The 19,052-nt window shown below is 44.9% G+C and overlaps 1 protein-coding gene across 1 annotated transcript in view; it reads right to left on the bottom strand.

The window, feature by feature from the left end:
- The window catches only part of NOD2 (nucleotide binding oligomerization domain containing 2), a 57,026-nt gene that overhangs the window by 12,608 nt on the left and 25,366 nt on the right, over positions 1 to 19,052 (bottom strand). Inside the window, exons 4-9 of the mRNA XM_004704679.4 lie at positions 16,676 to 18,491; positions 7,483 to 7,566; positions 7,204 to 7,287; positions 6,115 to 6,198; positions 4,260 to 4,343; positions 2,486 to 2,569 (exon numbers count right to left, since the gene is read on the bottom strand). Coding sequence (XP_004704736.1) covers positions 2,486 to 2,569; positions 4,260 to 4,343; positions 6,115 to 6,198; positions 7,204 to 7,287; positions 7,483 to 7,566; positions 16,676 to 18,491 — 2,236 coding nt within the window. The remainder of the gene's footprint in view (positions 1 to 2,485; positions 2,570 to 4,259; positions 4,344 to 6,114; positions 6,199 to 7,203; positions 7,288 to 7,482; positions 7,567 to 16,675; positions 18,492 to 19,052) is intronic.

Raw genomic sequence — 19,052 nt, 5'->3', positions numbered from 1 at the left:
GCTGGTAATTTTATGTGGGGCAGTGATGTACCTGGTGATAGACCTAAATTTTCTAGCCTCCATTACAGCGAGGCCATTGATGAAGTAGAAGTTAACAGAAGGAACTTTTAGGAATGCTCTTTAATGAGAAGACACCTATCTTCCCTGGAGTTTTTGACCTTGCGAGGCATATAGACTGAACCGTGGACTACAGAAGTAGTACCGTAGATGGAGATCTTGACCATGAAGCTATCCACCCATGAGCTAGAGATGATGGAGCAGAGAGAAAGACAAGGGCCCTGTTGGACTCAAGTAACAACCAAACCAACCCTCTGCTGCCACTACAGACACGAGAGAATAAACATTTATTGGCTGAAGCCACTGTGCTGTTGTTCTCAGTTGTCATCAAGCCCGCTTTGGCCCCATGTATAATAGAAAAAAATGTCATTGGTCTTGCATCACCTTCACAATTGTTGGTATGCTTGAGTCCATTGTTGTGGCCAAAGTGTATCTGAGAGCCTTCTAACCTAGATGTTCATCTGCCAACAATACATCAGACAATATTATTTTACGAGCTCCTGGAAATACATTGGCTAATTTCCAGAAGTAGATCTATAGGCCTTTCTTCCTAGTTTGTCTTAATCTGGAAATTCACTGAAACCTGTCCACCATGGATGACCTTGTTGGTACTGGAAACACTAGTGGCATAGCTTCCAGTACCATAGCAGCATATAATCTACCACAGTATGATAAACTGGAAGACAGGTAGTGTTTAAGCTTCAATAGATGGACGTTTCCTATCACATGCAGCCTAAAGCAATCATAATTACTTAATTTACTGTGAAATTCCAGCAGCAAAATCCTATCAGGGTGGAGCTTGTGAGCCCTGCCAATAGCCAAGGTCATCCATAATCCCCTTCCTATGGCAATGCTAATTGACTTTTTTCTTTTTTTCTTATCATTTTATTAGGGGCTCATACAACTCTTATCACAATCCATACATACACCAATTGTGTAAAGCACATTTGTACATTCATTGCCCTCATCATTCTCGAAACATTTCCTCTCCACTTAAGCCCCCGGCATTAGTTCCTCATTTTTCCCCTCCCTCCCCACTCCCCCCTCCCTCATGAGCCCTTGATAATTTATAAATTATTATTTTGTCCTATCTTTTCCTATCCGACGTCTCCTCACCCACTTTTCTGTTGTCCGTCCCCCAGGGAGGAGGTCACATATAGTTCCTTGTAATTGGTTCCCTCTTTCCAAACCACTCTCCCTCTACCCTCCCAGTATCACCACTCACACCACTGGTCCTGAAGGGATCATCCGCCCTGGGTTCCCTGTATTTCTAGTTCCTATCTATGCTTCCTGGAAAACCAAACATTTGTCATTTATCTCCCTAAAATAATCTGAACTTTCTCAGACATGTCAAAACTGTACTAGTGAAGTCTGGGGTGAAAAATTCATAATCAGTTTCAGGTATGGCATTTTCAAAGTTCATTTTCCAACTTCCCCCAATCATATTCTACCTTACAACATAACTAATAATACCTCGTGTTCTTAGGTTCTCAAATGCACTTTAGAATAGCAAAAGGCTATTATTATTTACAGGAGCCCTGGTGGCATAGTGGGTTACATGTCAAGCTGCTTTCTGCAAGGACAGCAGTTCAAAGCCACCAGCTGCTCTGAAAGAGGAAGGTGAGGTTTTCTGCTTCTGTAAAGATTCGCAGTACAGAAACCCATAGGAATAGTTCCACTCTGCCCTCTACGGCTGCTATGAGGCAGAATAGACTCAGTAACAGTAAGACTTGATTATTATAACTCGTAGTAATAATACTACTAGTAACCATGCTATGATTATAAGTTAACATTTATGGAGTACTTATTTCTACTGCAGGGACTGTAACAAGCTCTTTAAAACATTACCTCACTAATTCTTACATCAATGTTTAATAGAAGCATTCTTTTCAATCTAAAATATTGATATTTTAGAGGGTAGAAAACAGAGACTTAGGAACTGTTCTTCAACTGCTTAAGATGTCAATCTTGGCGATGATGTTGGGGAAACACTGGACTGCTACAAGTACTGTACTTTCAAACTCACCAGCTGCAGTGTGGGTGGGGAGGAAAATGAAATTATCTGCTCCCATTCAGTTTACAGCCTCAGGAGCCCTATGTATGATTCAAATGAACTGGAAGGGACTCGATGGCAATGGGGTTTGGATGAGTACAGCAGAATCTCAGCCCACTGCCATCTTTGCTCCTAACCATTTATGCATTTGCAGGCAGTAAACAAACAAAAAATCTGATTAAGTGATTAATCAAAAAGAACTAGTACCTATATGTCAGGCTCTCTAAGAGGCATATCACCCAGTATGTGTAGAGCCAAATGGTTAAGGAGCTCTCCTCCTTTGCTTTATCCTTACATCTGCATTCATAAATGAGGCCAGAGAATTAAGCAAAGTAGTTATCTATCTCTATAGAGCAGGGAATACCCCAAACTCACCAGAGTTCTTCCAGAACCACGTTTTTTTCCAACATCAGTGCTAAAGCTTGGGCACCCACACTGCCGATGTTGTTTCCTACCAGGCTAGACACGGTCACAAAACAAAAACATGTCAGAAAAGGGAGAGACATCAGAGAAAAACACAAAGGCATGGGTGACAATATGCATAGCACACATAACGCCATTCTCCTTGGCTGCTCTATGTCAGACATCTCCAGTTACAGGGCTCTTTTCCTTTTTTTTCTTCCAACATATACTTACTTAGCATTTACCCTGTACTTATTTTCTTTCTTTTTTTTATTAAATACTTTTATTGGGGGCTCTCAAGTCTCTTATCACAATCCAAGCATTCATCCAGTGTGTCAAGCACATTTGCACATATACTGCCATCATCATTTTCAAAACATTCTCTTCCCACTTGAGTCCCTGATATCAGCTCCCCATTTCTTCCCCACCCATCCTCCCTCATAAACCCTTGGTAAGTTATAGATTATTTTCATATCTTACATCATCCTCCGTCACCCCTCACCCACTTTTCCATTGTTTGTCTCCCTGGGACGGGGTTCTAGGTTAATCCTTGTGATCGATTCCCTCCCTTCCCCCACACCCCCACCCTCCTCTAATCCTCCTGTTATTTCTACTTTCCTTGTTGGTCCTGAGGGATTTATCTATCCTGGATTCCCTGTGTTGTGGGCTCTTATCTGTAGCAATGTGCATGTTCTGGTCTAATCCACTTTGTAAGGTAGAACTGAGGTCATGATAGTTGGGGGAAAGGAAGCACCAAAGAACTGGAGGAAAATTGTGTATTTCATCGGTGCTATACTGCACCCTGACTGGCTCCTCTCTTCCCTGTGACCCCTCTGTGAGGGGATGTCCAATTGTCTACAAATGGGCTTTGGGTCTCCACTCCATGCCCCTCCCCCCCATTCACACTGGGTCTGATTTTGTTGTGGGTCTTAGATGCCTGATACCTGATCCCATTGAGACCTCATGATCACACAAGCTTGTGTGGGCTTTGATGCTTCTCAGCTAGGTGGCCGCTTGTTTATCTTCAAGCCTTTAAGACCCCAGACACTATATCTTTTGATAGCGGGTCACCATCAGCTTTCTTCACCATGTTTGCTTATGCACCCATTTTGTCTTCAGCGATTGTGTCAGGAAAGTGAGTAACACAGAATGCCAATTGTTAGAATAAAGTGTTCTCGTATCGAGGGAGTACTTGAGTCGAGGCCCAATGTTACAGGGCTCTTTTTCATTAAGTCTAGATCCAGGCTTAGAATCCTTCCCAATATGGTATGCCAGGCTGTCACTACTAATGGATTAAAGTTGGTCCTTGAGATAAAATTAATCTGATATAGCACAAGAACTTGAATTTACAAGTAGAGGATTAAGACCATTGATAGGGGATCTAACATCTCCAAAGTCACCCAGAAAGATTCAAGTCTCTGCTCTATAGCCAATCATGTACCCCACTGCCTAACATACCAATAACTGCCAGAGAGTTGATAGCAACCTTATAAGACAGTGTAAAACTGCTCCCTAGAGTTTCTAGTACTGTAATCTTTATGGGACCAAGTCAATCTCATCTTTCTCTTTCACAGAGGCTGCTGGGCTTGAACTGCTGACCTTGTGACTAACACCACAATGTATAACCCTCTGTACCACCAGGGGTTGGAGAGTTAAAATGTTCAAAGCCCCTTAAAACTGGTCTGAGCTCCTCTATCTTCACTCTGGCTCCCACTATGACAATTGTAGAGCAGACCCTGAAGTTTACCTGAGCCACTTTAAGCTCTGGTGGTCACTTAAGGCTTCAGCCAAGGCCTGGGCCCCCTTGTCACCAACTGTGTTGCCCCAGAACCTGAAAAGACCAACAAAGTCAACATAGAGTAAGCACCTACTACGCAGTCCAAGAGAGGTTTAAATGGGTCACCTTATAGCATTTGGTCCAACTTCACTCTAATTTTTCGGTGGCTTTATATCACTAACTTGCAGAATAATAGAGGCCCATCCAGCCTTCCCCTTTTCACTTCGACAATGAACTCATGATTTTAATCTTTTTCTGACATTTAATTCAGATCTGTCTTCTGGTAACTGCCATCGACAAGTCCTAAGTTACTCTCAGGTATAATTCTTCTTCAATATGCTAGTTCTTACCTCTTGTTGCTTCTTGACCTTCTCAATTCCTTTTTGATGTCTAGTTCTGCAAGCTACTGGGCCACCCTCCTCTGACGCATTATAGTTTGAAAATACCCTTTTTAAGAAAGGGGAACCACATCAGCCTTCTGATGTGCTAAGTTCCTTTGAACATGAACATGTGCCAGTGAGGGAAGAGCGTGTTCGCTGGGCTTCAATCGGCATGGTAAAGATGCATTGAGCGTCTGCTTTTTACTAGCACTCTGGGCTCTGGGAATACAACACTGTGAATGCTCAACAATCTGGAAACAGCCTTAGGGAATATCAACCGGGGTCTGTTACATAGATTATAGACACCCACCCAGCGGGATACTATGCAGCAACTCTGTAAACAATGGGGTCATGATGACATGAAAATGCCTACTACATATTGTTAAACAAAAGAAAGCAGCCAAAAATACATCTTCCATAAAAAAGTTTATACCATATGATAGTGTTCTGCATTTTTACCACAGTGCTTGGTCCGGAGAAGGTGCCTTAATAAATCCGTGTTTGAAGACCAATACACCCCCCATATGTGACCTTAATCAGGAGGTCCTCTTTCTCATAGACACTGTGCTGCTGCTGCTGCTCAGGAATCTCGAAAAAGGAGCTGGTTTCTCAAGCACAGAGGCTTGCTTCAGAACGGAGTATGTTTTGTGGGCAACAACCTGCCCACTTGGGCCCGAAAGTTATTTTTGCTTCCTCTCATCTCAGATTCTAAACTCCCCAGTTCTTATTAAATGGAACACAGCTCACACCAGGGTGTAAGGACAAGAGTATGGTTCTGGGAGACTTCCTGGGTGCAGTCTGGGGAGCAATCACTCTGCCCAGGAAAAAGAGAAAGCCCACCCAGGCCGCGCCATCTGTAAGACTTTCAGCCTGAACCTGACCCCCCTCCTCCCCCTCCCGGGTAGGGCTAGCAGGGCCCCACATTAGCAAGAATTCTGAAGGTCCATGAAAGTCTCCTGCTACCCTGCGTCCACATTCACCCTCCGCACCTCTTTCTTTCCCCAAGTTCTGTGGTTCTCACCCCTGGCCGGATCTCCATTGCGGAGCTTAACAAAAAAAAAAAAGGCCTGACCTCTGGATCCTACACTCAGGTATTTCCATTTAATGAGTCACAGATGGGCCCAGGCAACAGCATTTTTAAGAGGCTTCCCAAGTTATTTTAACTTAATTTAACTTCCCAAGTTATTTTAACCTGTGACCAGCTATGTATCCTGTCCTCTCCAGTCCTGGCACCCTCTACTTCCTGTTTATCTATCTATTTTTTTTTCAACTTCCTGTTTATGAGGCAAAGATGAACGGAGGCAGCTAAGGTTCAACCACTCTTTGCCTGGCTCACTCTCCCTACTGTGGCCAGGGCTTCTGGCTAAAGAGTTGCACCTGCTCTACATTTTGGACCATTCCAAGAACCTCTGTGTGGTCCCGGTGGCCCTAAGAGGCCAACCTACCCCAGAAACTGGAGGGAGGAGTTGTCTCGGAGTCCTTGCGCTAGCACCTTGGCCCCGACAGCAGTGATGCGGTTATTTCCCAGCCTGGAAGGAAAGACAGAAGAGGCTGAGAGAGTCATGTTGAGACAGAGGCCAAAGGACCTTCATGTCCTGAAGCCCCTGGGTCCGGTGGGAAAGTGGCATCCTGGACATAGACGAGACCTGCTATCACACTCCAGGGCAGCACAGAGCATGCTGTGAAATCTCTGCAAAATGACCAACCTTTGCATCAGCAAAGGAAAGGGGGAGGGGCTGCTTGGTACACAGTGTGACATCTATTCACAGGAGCCATCCGAGGCAGCTGCCCTGGCAGGTGGTTATGGAGGATGATTCAATAACTGCCCCACCTTCTCCTCTTGTCTCAGGCACCTGCCCCCACTAGAGCACAGAAAGCCCCCTGTAGTTTCCCAGAGCGACTCTTACCGCAGGTAGCGTTGACCTGTTACAAGCAAGCCCAGGGAAGACTCAGAGAGGAGGGACTCATTGAATTTTTGGAGAGGGCTCTCTGGCAACCCCAAGAGGAGAATGTGGGAAGGAGGGTCTTGGAAAAGTGGCCAGGCCAGGGGATCCCAGCAAGTAGGGTATGGTTAGCTGCCCATCAGGGGGTCGATGGCTCCTGGTTACCCCACACACACTGGGACAAAAAGCTGTCTGCACCATCCCCATGAATCCTTTTTCAGCCATAGCTTGGGGGAGATGGAGGCATTTGAGAAACCCTAAACAAAGGAAAAGCAGTTAAAAGCAAAACCAAAAAAAAGTTGTCATGGACATAACTCTGACTCATGGTGACCCTTTGTGCATCAGAGTAGAATTGTGCTCCATAAAGCTTTCAATTGCTGAATTTTCAGAAGTAGATTGGCAGGCCTTTCTTCCAAGGCACCTCTAGGTGGGCTCAGGACCTAATAGCAGTCAAGCACATTAAACATTTGCACCACAGGGACTCTTCTGAATTCAGCCTGAAGGTCATGGTCCTAGTGTGGGCTGAGCCAGTGTGACTCAGCTGGGGGGGGGGGGACTCTTTCTCTGGGAAAAAGGAAGTCCAAAGCTCACCTCAATGCCAAGAAGTTGTGCTTGCACGCCAGGAGCTTGGCTATGGAGTGTGCACAGCCATCAGTCAATCTGTTGTTGAACAGGCTAGAAGTTTGCAGGAGAGAAGAGACAAGAAGACAAAGAAAAAGGGCCGTGATGACCCCAACAGGGCAGTCGTACCCCTCGGAACAGGAACCCCCCTGCATCCTTCAGCCATGCAAACACCCACGTCATGATTCAAGCCCACCTGCCCAGGTCTGGAGTGAAGCTGGCCAATGCCCATGGCCCAGTCTGACTTACGCTAATTTTTGCAGCTGCTCACAGTGAAGAGCATGTTCAATGAGCTTGCAGACGCCTCTGTCTGATATATCATTATCTCGCAAGCTAAAAAAGACCAAAAAAAGTACATTTGGAAGACAGATTCAGAAAAGGATGTGGCAGTAGGGCTATCATTGCTCACCTCACATGGTTCTTGGCTGAAAGAATACCCAAAAGGTGTGATCTTGTGTTTTATGGCCTGTGATATGCAGAAGCCACAACCTTGTTTACTGGAAGCCAAGAGGGCTGGAAGCACTTGCTGATGAAGATCAAAGACCACAGCTTTCAGTATAGATGATAACTCAGCATAAAAAACAAGCAAACAAAACCCTCACAACTGGACCAATAGCCAACATCAAAGTAAATGGAGAAAAGACTGAAGTTGTTAAGATTTCATTTTACTTGGCTCCACCATCAATGCTTCTGAGTTGGAAGCCACTCAACATGGTGGTTATCTCTGACTGGGCTGGCAGATGTCAGCCACCTGGCAAGAGTGGCCACATTTTCAAAAATGAGCACATGGTTTGGCTTAGTGGGGTTCTGCTGGCCAGCCCTTTCTTCCTGGAGTCTTTTCTGCTGCAGGCCACACAGAGGCCAGAAAGTGCCCTCTGCCTCTACTTTCAGACAGAGCCTCAGGTCCCTCTGCTGGTGGTAATTTAGTGTGATGTGTGAGGCAGAGCCCAGGGATCCTTATTGTTTACCAGTTGTACACATGATTCTTATCTTCAAACAATGGAAACCCTGAACTTATAGTTAATAGTCCAGGTTATGGGGTCACTCAAATGTTAGTTCTGACCCTGAAACTGCTAGCTATTGGCTAGTTCTTACATCTGTAAAAAAAAAAAAACCCAAAACCGAACAGCAGTATTACTGTCCTCAAAGAGACAATGCACGGAAAGCACCTTTGGTATCTGTTGCCTGGTAAGATCTTCCTGTGATCATGACCACTGGCATCTATTTAGGGTGTTACATTTCTAGGGCTGTCCTAAGCATCCACAATTATCCACTGTTGGAGAGTCCATTCCAACTCAGAGAACCCTATATGGTGGAATAGAATTGCCCCATAGGGTGTCTAAGACAGTAAATCTTTACAGAGGCAGATATCTTTGGGCTGCTTTGTCCAGTAGAGGGACTATTGGGTTTGATCCACCATCCTTTTGGTTAGCAGTCAAGTTCATAACGGCTTTGCAACCAAGGCTCTTGGTACTTCACAAAGAGTAACCTTATTTAATCCTCATAACAATCCTATGTAGTAGGTGCTTTTGTCATGCCCACGTAGAAGAAGGAAACTGAGGCACGGCCAAGTGAAATGACTTGGTCACGCATGCAAAGCAGGTACAGGATTTGACCTGAGCAGTCTGGTTTCAAATCCCATTCTTTCTTGACCATCATATTAACCTGCTTTTATCCGCTTTTTACCAGCCTTCCAGATCAGTGTTTTTTATACCATGACTTGTGACCATGGTATAAGTCGGTCATGAAATCAATTGGGATGGTCCTTTGTAGCATTAATAAAAATAGAAGAGGATATAAACATTAATAAGGTTGTCATTTCGTGAAGCATTTGTTTTACATCCTCTCTCTCTTTCACCCTGTACTGCAATTCAAAACTTTGAAAGCCGCCACCCTAGAGTCAGACCTAGAATATAGAGAAACCAGAGTACTGGCTGTGGGTGTTTGGGAGGCTGATAATTTCACTTGGCATAGAAACAGTTTGAGTAGGAGAGACGCAACTTAACACTGTGGGAGAAGAGTCTCTGTCTCTCTCACACACAGAAATATGCTCATAGCAACCTCCTAACTGTTTCCCCATTTGGCAATTCCACCGTGAGTAGGTGTGCAGAACTTGGTCAAAGCCTTCTTGCGTGAGGGAAAATCAAAGTTGTTCAGGCTCTCCAGTATTCTCAATGTGTCCTTGGGACCACTTGTATCAGAATAAAGAATCAAGAATATTTGTTAATAATAGAGATTCCTGGGGTCCCACAACAGACTTACTGAGTGGGAGTCACTGGGGGAAAGTCCAGGAATCTATATATCAACAAGCATATCGGAACACAACAGTCTGAGAACTATAGACTCCTACCAAAGCATCCTCACTTTACTCTAAAACAGAGACCAACACATAGCCTCCTACTAGCCCTTAGCATACATGGAAGTATGTGAGACTCCCTAATCCAGGAGAGATAGCCCATTCAAGAATTCAAGGGTGGGATGGCCTTAGGATCACCCAGATCAGGGCTCTGCCTTCTTGGGCTCTAAGGACCTCTTTCAGAACCTGGTGAAAACTATGAGCTCACTACATGGCAAAATGCAGCTATGTTTATACCAGGAAAGTTTCCCCCACAGGCAAGGTCCCTAAATTTCCAAGTCAAAATGTCAAGTTTCTTCCTTCTTAGCAAACAGGGTATTGTACTGGGCATATATACTTTCCCCCTTCCTTCCTAGCTCTGTCCTAAAAACTGACTGCCATGGAAGGCACTAGTTAAGAGACTGAAGGAGCGAGTAGAGCGAGGGCTCTCCTCGAGATCAGTGGTTCTCAGCCTGTGGGTCACGACCCCTTGGGGGGGGATCGAATGACCTTTTCACAAGGGTTGCCTGATTCATAACAGTATCAAAATGACAGTTATGAAGTAGCAATGAAAATAATTTTACGGTTGGGGGTCGCCACAACATAAGGAACTGTATGAAAGGGTCGCAGCATTAGGAAGGTTGAGAAGCACTGCTCTACATCCACCCTTCCAGGTTTCAGCAGCCACAGTTCCTGTCACGTAGCACCCTCCTTATCTTCCTATCAGCACTCAAACCCCCAATCCATTTCTTCCCCTTCCTCCCCACCCCCAGAAGAGCCCCTGGGCCTCACGCTGTCCTTCTGTGCTTATCCCAGCTCCTGCCCTCACCTTTGCCACCAGACCTTTTGTCAAAGTCTTCCCAAATGATCCAGTCTAAGTGTGTTATGTTCCTGATCTATTTATAGTATATTATACAGTATCTTAATTATATGCATGCATATATCTATCAACACATGAAATTATGGAGTCCCTGGAGATGTATGTGTGTAATATATATACAAGTATGTATATATATATATACATAATTATGAAGTCCCTACATGGTGCAAATGGAAGTTAACATGCTCAGCTGCTATCTCAAAGGTTAGAGGCTCGAGTCCATCCAGAAGTGCCTCAGAAGAAAGGCCTGGCAGACTACTTCTGAAAAATCAGCCTTTGAAAATCCTTCAAGCACAATTCTACTTGACACACCTTGAGCCCGAATGGAATCCACAACACATGGTTGGGCATATCTGTGTTGTCATTAGGTGCCACTGACTTGGTTGTGACTCACAGTGACCCTACGTACAACAGAGTATTTACCGGTCCTGTGCCATCTTTATGTTTGAACCCATTGTTGTAGCCTTTGTGTAAATCCATCTTATCAAGGGTCTTCCTCTACTTTATCAAGCATGATGTCCTTTTCCACAGACTAGTCTCTCCTGATAACATGTCCAAAGTACGTAAGCTGAAGTCTCACCATCTTTGCTTTAAAGAAGCATCCTTCTTCCAACACTGGAACTTTCAATATTCTTTACCAGTACCATAATTAAAATGAATAAAGTCTTCCTAGGTCTTCCTCATTCAATACCCAACTTTCATATTCATATTAGGTGACCGAAAATACCATGACTTTGGTCAGGCACACCTTAATCCTCAAAGTGACACTCTTGATCTTCAACACTTCATAGATTTACCCAAAGCAAAGCGTCCTTGGATCTTTTTACTGCTGCTTTCACAAGTATTGATTGTGGATCCAAGCAAAATGAAATCCTTGACAACTTCAACCCTTTCTCCATTTATCATGATGTTACTTATTGATTCAGTTGTGAGAATTGTGGCCTTCTTTACACTGTGTTGTAATCCATACTGAAGGTTGCGATCCTTGATCTTCATCGAAGGCTTCAAGTCCTCAACAAGCAAGGTTGTGTCATGTGCATATCCCAAGTAGTTAATAAGCTTTCCTCTAATCTGGATACCCAATTATTCGTAAAATCCAGTTTCTCTGATAATTTGCTCAACATACAGATTGAATGTATGGTGAGAAGAGGGCAGCTTGACACACACTATGTAATGCCCTTGTTCTGCTCACACAATTGCCTCTTCATCCAAGTACAATCTCCACATGAGCACAATTGCTTCTGAAATACCCATTCTTCTCAAAGATATGCATAGTTTGTTATCCACACAGTCAAAGGCCTTTGCATAGTCAATAAAACAGTGTTTTGGTTTTTGCTGCTTTGAGCCAGGATCCATCTCCTGTCAACAATGATACTGTTCCATATTCTCTTATGAATCTGACCTGAACCCTTGGCAGCTCCCTGTTAATGGATCCCTGCAACCGTTGTTAAATGATCTTCAGCAAAATTTTACTTGCTTATCAAGTGACATTGCTCTATAATTTGCATATTCTGTTGGCTCACCTTTCTTTGGAATGGATACAAATATGGATCGCTTCCAGGCAGTTGGACAGGTAGTCATCTTCCAGATTTCTTGGTGTAGGTGAGTAGAGTGCTTCCAGTGCTTTATCAGCTTGTTAAAAACACTTCCATTGGTTTTCCCTCAAGTCCTGGAGTCTTACTTTTGGCTAATGCCTTCAATGCAACTTTCAGTATCATTGGTTCTTGATCATATGCTCTATCTTGAAATGGCTGAATGCCTAGTGATTCTGTAGTCTTTCCATCTTCTTTTGATGGAAAAGAATCATTTAATATTTTTACCATAGAATCTTCCAATACTGCAACTCAAGGCTTACATTTTTTTCTTCGGTGCTTTCAATGTAAGAGATGCTGAGCACGTTCTTCCTCCTGGGTAAGCTCACGCTAGGTCTTTGTACATTTCATTATATTATTTTATTTTCTCTTCCAGAGCTTCGCTTTTCTGTTCAGCTCTTTGCCTCATCATTTCTTTCATTTGCCTTAGCTATTCTATGATTAAGAACAAGTTCCACAGTCGCTTCTGACATCCACTTTGATCTTTTTTTTTTGTTTCCAGTCTTTTTGATGACCTTTGGCTTTCTTCCAAAGGTATGATATTCTTGATGTCCTCCCATAGCTCTTCTGTAATGTTCAAAGCATCAAATATTTCCTTAAGAGGTTCTCTAAATTCAGGTGGGATACACTCAAAGTCACAGGCTCTGAAGCATCCGTTTTCATTTTCTCAGCTTCAACCTGAACTTACATTGAAGAAATTGATAGTCTGTTCCACAGAGAGTCCCTTGCCCCCTGGCTTTAGCTACTGACAGTGAGCTTCCCTCGTCCCTTCTTACATATTTATTCAATTTTATTTCTGTTTATTCCATCTAAAGAAGTCCACATTTAGTCGCAGTTTGTGCTATTGGAAAAAAAGGTATTGGGGATGAAGAAATTGCTGGTTTTGCAAGATTATATCATGAAATCTCCAGCTTCATTTCTATCATCAAGGCCATATTTTCCAATTACTATTCCTTCCTGTTTTCAGCTTTTGAATTTTAGTTGCCAATAATGATCAATGCATCTTGTTTGCTTATTTGAACAACTTCAGACTAGATATTCTTCAATTTCTTCATCACTAGCTTTTATGGCTAGTGCATAGATTTGAATAGTAATTGTACTGATTTGATTTCCTTGTGTGTGGATAGAGATTATCCTATCACAGGCAGCATTGTACTTCAAAGATAGATCTTGAAAGGTCCGTCTTGACATCGGTCCTCTTGAATTTGTCATTTCTAACATAGTTAATTATATGACTGTCCGAATCAAATGGCCAATAGCAGTCCTGCTGATGCTTCAGATATCGATCTTTATGTGTTCCATTTTTTGATGACTTCCAATTTTCCTGGATTCATACATAGTATATTTCAAGTTCCAATAACTAATAGATATTTGCAGCTATTTCTTCTCATTTTGAGTCATGTCCCATTAATATATGCAGGTCTCAAAGGCTTTATTCTATCTATGTCATTATATTAACGGTGACACTACTTTGAGGTTGCTCTTTCTCTGTCATCTTTCATGGGCCCTCAAACCTGAGTGGCTCACTTCTGTCACTGCAGGGGACAATGTCCTGCTGCTTTTCATGAGGTTTTTAATATCTGATCAATGTTCCACTGCTATTCGTAAGGCTTCCAGTATCTAATTCCTCTAAAGCGGACAGCCTGTTGCTTCTCTGTAGTCTGTTCTTAGTCTGCAAATTCTGCTGAAACCTGTTCATTTTGGGTGAGCCTTCCAGCATTTGAAATACCAGTGACATATCTTTCAGAAAGACACAAGCTGCCACAGTACAACAGACTGAGGGACGAGTGGTGATATATATGACTGGCTTAGTAAAGTAGAGGGCCCATGAAAAAGAGAAAGGTCCTTGCAAGATAGATTGACACAGTGGCTGCAGCAATGGGCACGCGAATAACAGTTGTAAGGATGGCACAGCACCAGGCAGTGCTTCATCCCGCCATACACAGGGTCACTAGGAGTTTAAGGAAGTGTGATGGCACACAACAAGAATGCTGCTATTACATTATACTTATAAAGTTTTGACTGTGCCTTCTGTTTAAAGAATAATGGTTTCCAGTATATGCCCATATGTTTGCTTCTTGGAGCAAAAGAACCCTGCAGCTTTGTCCCTCAAAAAAACCATGTGCCATCCTAATATAGTCAAGAAGATTGTTTCTTGTTTAGGGTCAAATAGAGCAGCCGGGAGGACACCAAAAGCCCTGGGACGTTGTGAGTAGAATTACAGAGGGCATTAAGAGTGAACAGGGGGCAACTCACTCAAGCCCCCAACTGCTGCATTGGGTGCTTTTCTTTCTACATAAACTCTGCTTTCTGCCTAAAAACATAAAAAAGAGTGAGCAGGAAATCGGCTTTCTGGACTGGTAGGGAAGTTGGGAAGCTGGGTGTGTTCTCTGCCCGCCCACCAAGACATGCTTGGACACAGCTATTCCATAGGGTGAAAGCGCTTTCGAAAGAAAGCTTCCCACCACATTCATTTCTGGCCATGTATTACGTAGAGATTCAAAGGTCAAACTACATTCTGCAGCTGCTCTCTCTTAGTGTCCTGATATTCCAATCATGTTGGATTTTAAAGCTTCTGATAAAGCACAAGTCGCTCCTGACCGGAGTTCTGATTCTAATACAGTCACATGTAACACAAAACTGGAGATACAAGCCCAGGCACCTGTGTGGCCTGGGGCACCTGCAGGTGATCTCTACATCTGCCACTTGGTAACAAGCAGGGTCGGTTGTCTATCAAAGTAAAAAAATAAGGAGGCGAGGGTCAGTGTGCAGGCAGACAGTGCGGAACTACAGATCTGAAAGTCGAGAGGATGTGGCTGGTAGTTGGAGATCTACAGCAGGCCAGAGTCTCAGAGCAGACTGGAGTTCTGAGGCAGGCGGGAGACCCATGATCAAGGAGAAATCCAAAGCAGGCTGGAGACCTGGAGCAAATCTTCCAACCCTAAACATCAGAATGACAGTACTGAGGGTACTGGAAAGGAAATGGGGGGGCAAGGAAGGGGAACTGATAGCATGGATAACACTATAACCCCACTCAAGGGGAGTGAGCAACAGAATTAAATGTGAAAGAAGACATGTACGATATGGCATAAATAAATGAATGAATGAATGAATAAATAAATAAGGGTTCCTGGGGGTTTGGGTGGGGAGGGAGGGAATAAAGGGGAGTTGATATCAAGGAGTGCAAGAAGAAAGTGTTTTGAAACTGATTGCGGTAGCAATTATCCAGTACTACTTGATATGATTGAACTATGAAATGTTATGACATCTGTAAGAGCTCCCAATAAAATGACTAAAAAAAAACAAAAAAACAACTGTACATACAAATTCAAGGTTTTCACAAAGTCCCTGAAGCCTACTCACAGACCACAGGTGCCTTGGGGGGAGAAATTAGATTGTAACCATAAAGATGTGAATTTTGAATCCTGGCTCTACTCTTTGCCCTATAGTCCTGGGACAATCAACATACCTCTCTGACATTCATATTGAAGATACTCATTACAGTCAATTCTGACTCATAATGACTTCTTTGTGGTACAAAGAAAACCTCCAGTTTTCTTGTCAACTCTAGAAAAATCGATCACCAGCCCTTTCTTCTGCAGCACGAGGTGGGTTCGCACTGCCAATCATGAAGTTAATAGTCAGGATAGAAGGGGGGTCTTAAAAAGAACTTTATTATAGAACCTTACCCCATCTACTCTACAGCCTGATCTAGCCCCTTCAGGCTTCTTTTGCTCCCAAAACTCTGAGAAGATTTTAAAAGCTCATAATTTAAATTCCCTTAAGGATGCCAGAAGAGCTATTTTGAAGTGGTATAAATCAAAGAGCACAGAGTTTCTTGGTCAAAGGTTAGAGAACTAGAAACACTGTCTTCAGAAGTTTATAGACCTAGATGGAGGATATGTTGACAAACAAAAGCTTCACATTTTGATATTTCTGTTTAATAAAGATTACTAAAAAAAAAATTTAGCTGTATTTTTTTACTCACCCTTATAATACTCTACCACCTGTCTGTTGGTCTGCCCCACTGTGGTAATGCTATGTTGTATGTTGTGATGCTGCTGGAAGCTTTCAATACCAGTAGAGTCACCCATGTTGAACAGGTCTTAGTGGAGCTTCTAGACTAAGACAGACTAGGAAGAAAGGCCTGAAACTGTACTTCTAAAAATTAGCCAACGTAAACCCTATGGATTCCAGAGGAATATTGTCTAACTTGAATGTTGTGGAATTTAATCAGGAGGGATTAATCACTAAAGAAGGACATCATGTTAGAGAGGGCCAGCAAAGGTAAGGGAGACACCCCATGAGATGGATTGTTGCAAGAGCTACGATGACAATATCAAACATGGTAGTGATCACCAAGATGAACTAAGAGCAGGAGTGATGCTTCTTTCTTTTGTACATAAGGTTATGGTTTGAAAGCAACTTGATGGAAGCTAACAACAACATCAATAAGGTATTATCAAATCGATGGCAATGAATGACAAGGAGAACATGGGGAACACGAAGGTGGAGCCAGGAAAGGAACCAGCCAGGGTTTCTGAGAAAGGGTGTTAGAGCTGTGTGAAGCTGTGCTGTCTCCTAGACCCCAGCTCAGTGCCCCATGCCCCAGTGGCAGCACCCAGCAACACTCACTAGAGAGCCTTGCAGACCCTGAGACAAGGCAGCAGCTGCTCCACACCAATGTCACCCACGGAGTTGTGATCCAGCTGCAGGGCCACAGGCCGTCGCAGATGCCGCAGCACAAAGGCCAGGGCTGCACACTCAGTGGGGCCCACACTGCAAAAAGTCAACTTGAGGTGCTCAATATCCAGTCTGTGCACAGCCTCCTGGGCCAGCCGTTCCTCTTGCATCTCATACAGGCTCCGGATGAGCCAGAGGAAGCTGGGCATGGCATGCATGCTCTTAGCCTCACCTGGCACAGCGGGAGGGATGGAGTGGAAGTGTCTGCGGAGGCTGCGGGCCAGACAGCACCGGGCAGAGGTGTGGCGCTGCAGCAAGGCCTTCTGAGACAGCTGGCACTCTGCCAGCAGGCCCCAGTGCTCCCTGGACAGTAGCCCGGCCAAGAAGGCCGCCATGATCTGGAGGTTGTGGGGCTCAGCCTTCTGCAGCAAAGTCACCACACCGTTCTCCTTGCATTCCGTGCTCTGGATGCACAGGATGGGCAGCAGCCTGGCCAGTTTGGAGCCACCTGGCCCCTTGCAATTGAAGAGATGCCTGAGCATGGTGGGTGGAAAGTCTGGACTTAGCACCAGGTAAAATGCAGCAAAAAAGCACTGGAAAGTGATGTGCAGGAATTCCAGAGATGGAGAACTCCCTGGCACAATGCTTTTGGCCCGCACCAGGAAGCCCAAAGAAAGGTCCTCGGTGCCCACTTGTGCTGCTTGGAGCTGTGTGGCTGAGAACACATAGCAGCATGTGCCCAGGCCCCAGAGAGCCAAGTGACCGAGGTGCAGGAGTGTGGGCAGCCTGTCTCGAAGCAGACTGGGGTCCTGGCTGAGGGCTGCTGAGTCTGGTGGAGAGGCATGCCGCAGAAAATGCTGCAGGATCAGCAGGTACATATCAGTGGTGGTCCTCAGGGACCCCCCACCCAGTAGCAACAGCTCCTGGTGACATTTAGACACGATCCAGGAGAAGACGGGAAGGCGACACAAACCGTGCAAGGCTGAGGTTGTTTTGAGTAGGTGGACAAGCCGGTCTGCGAGCCCCGGCTCCTGATGGTGCTTCCGCATGAACAGTTCAATGCCCTCCTCGGAGAAGCCCTTGAGATGGAGCTCGGCGCAAATGTACTTCCTAAGGCATGCTGTCACTGCATCGGGGCGGCTCGTCAGAACCTTGCGGGCATTCTTGAGCAGGTTCCCCTGCAGAAGGTTGAAGAGCAGATTCTGAACGGACGTGGGCTCTGTTGGAGAGCAGTGACGCTCACGATCAGTGAACCTGAACCTGAATTCATCAAAGCCGTCAAAGGTTAGGAGCACACGGTCAGGGTGGTCAAGGAGGTACTGGAAGACATCCTGTTGGCCGACGTCCGGCCAGCAGCAGTGCTCAAAGAGCAGCATCTGCACCGAGAGTGGCTTTCCCACACATTGCAGCTGCCGGCAGCTCAATGGGAAGACGAAGAGATACTCTTGAAAGGCCCGGCCTGCAGCCCACAGGAAGTGCAGCTGCTGCAGGAGCGTGCTCTTGCCACTGCCTGCCTCACCCACCACCAAAACAGTGTCTGCATCGTCATTGAAATGGCACTGGCGGCTGAAGAGGTCCTCGAGGCCCACGGTGGCTGGGCTCTGCGGTAGGCCTCCGGTCATGCCAACATCGCTCTGCAGCTCCAGGAGGTTCTCTGTGTATATGTCTTCTAGGCAAAGGTTTTCCACCCCATCGTAGGTACTCAGGAAGCGAGACTGGGCGGAGACTGTGGTCTTCAGCTTGGACATGTACTTCTCACAAGCAGCATCTGGAAGAGCGGAAAAGGAACATGAGGAGTCTGTGTAGGAAACGGAACCCAACTAGAGAGTGGGCTGTTGCGGTACACAGGTGCTAGTCCTGGCTCTTCTCCTCACAACCTGGGGGATTCAGGGGCCAGTCATATATCCTTTTCAGGTCTGTTTGCTCACCTGTAGAATGAGAGAAATGATGGCCTCTACCTCATAGGGCTTTTACATGGATCAACTAAGACAATGGGTATTAAGTGCTGAATCTCTCAGTGGTATAAATGGTTAATATGCTCTACTGCTAACCAAAAAGTTGGAGGTTCAAGTCTATCCAGAAGGACCTGGGAAGAAAGGCCTGGTGATCTACTTCTGAAAAATCAGTCATTGAAAATTCTGTGGATGGAGCCAGACTTCAACCCGGTGCTCCAAGATGTGAATGCAACATGCCCACATGGAGTAGGGAACCAGTGGAGAGGTCTGAGGGCCAGGCCCCAATCCCAACTACGTGGACACCTGCCCTTCCCCCCAGAAGAATTTATTTCAGAGGACAGCACTGAAGCTGCAGCTCAGGGAGAGGGACATGT

Source organism: Echinops telfairi, unplaced genomic scaffold, assembly GCF_000313985.2.
Source record: "Echinops telfairi isolate 266 unplaced genomic scaffold, ASM31398v2 ScPeMD7_2291;HRSCAF=2852, whole genome shotgun sequence".
Lineage (NCBI taxonomy): Eukaryota > Metazoa > Chordata > Mammalia > Afrosoricida > Tenrecidae > Echinops > Echinops telfairi.
Note: the sequence above shows the minus strand (reverse complement) of the source record. Positions and strands in the feature narration are given on the sequence as shown.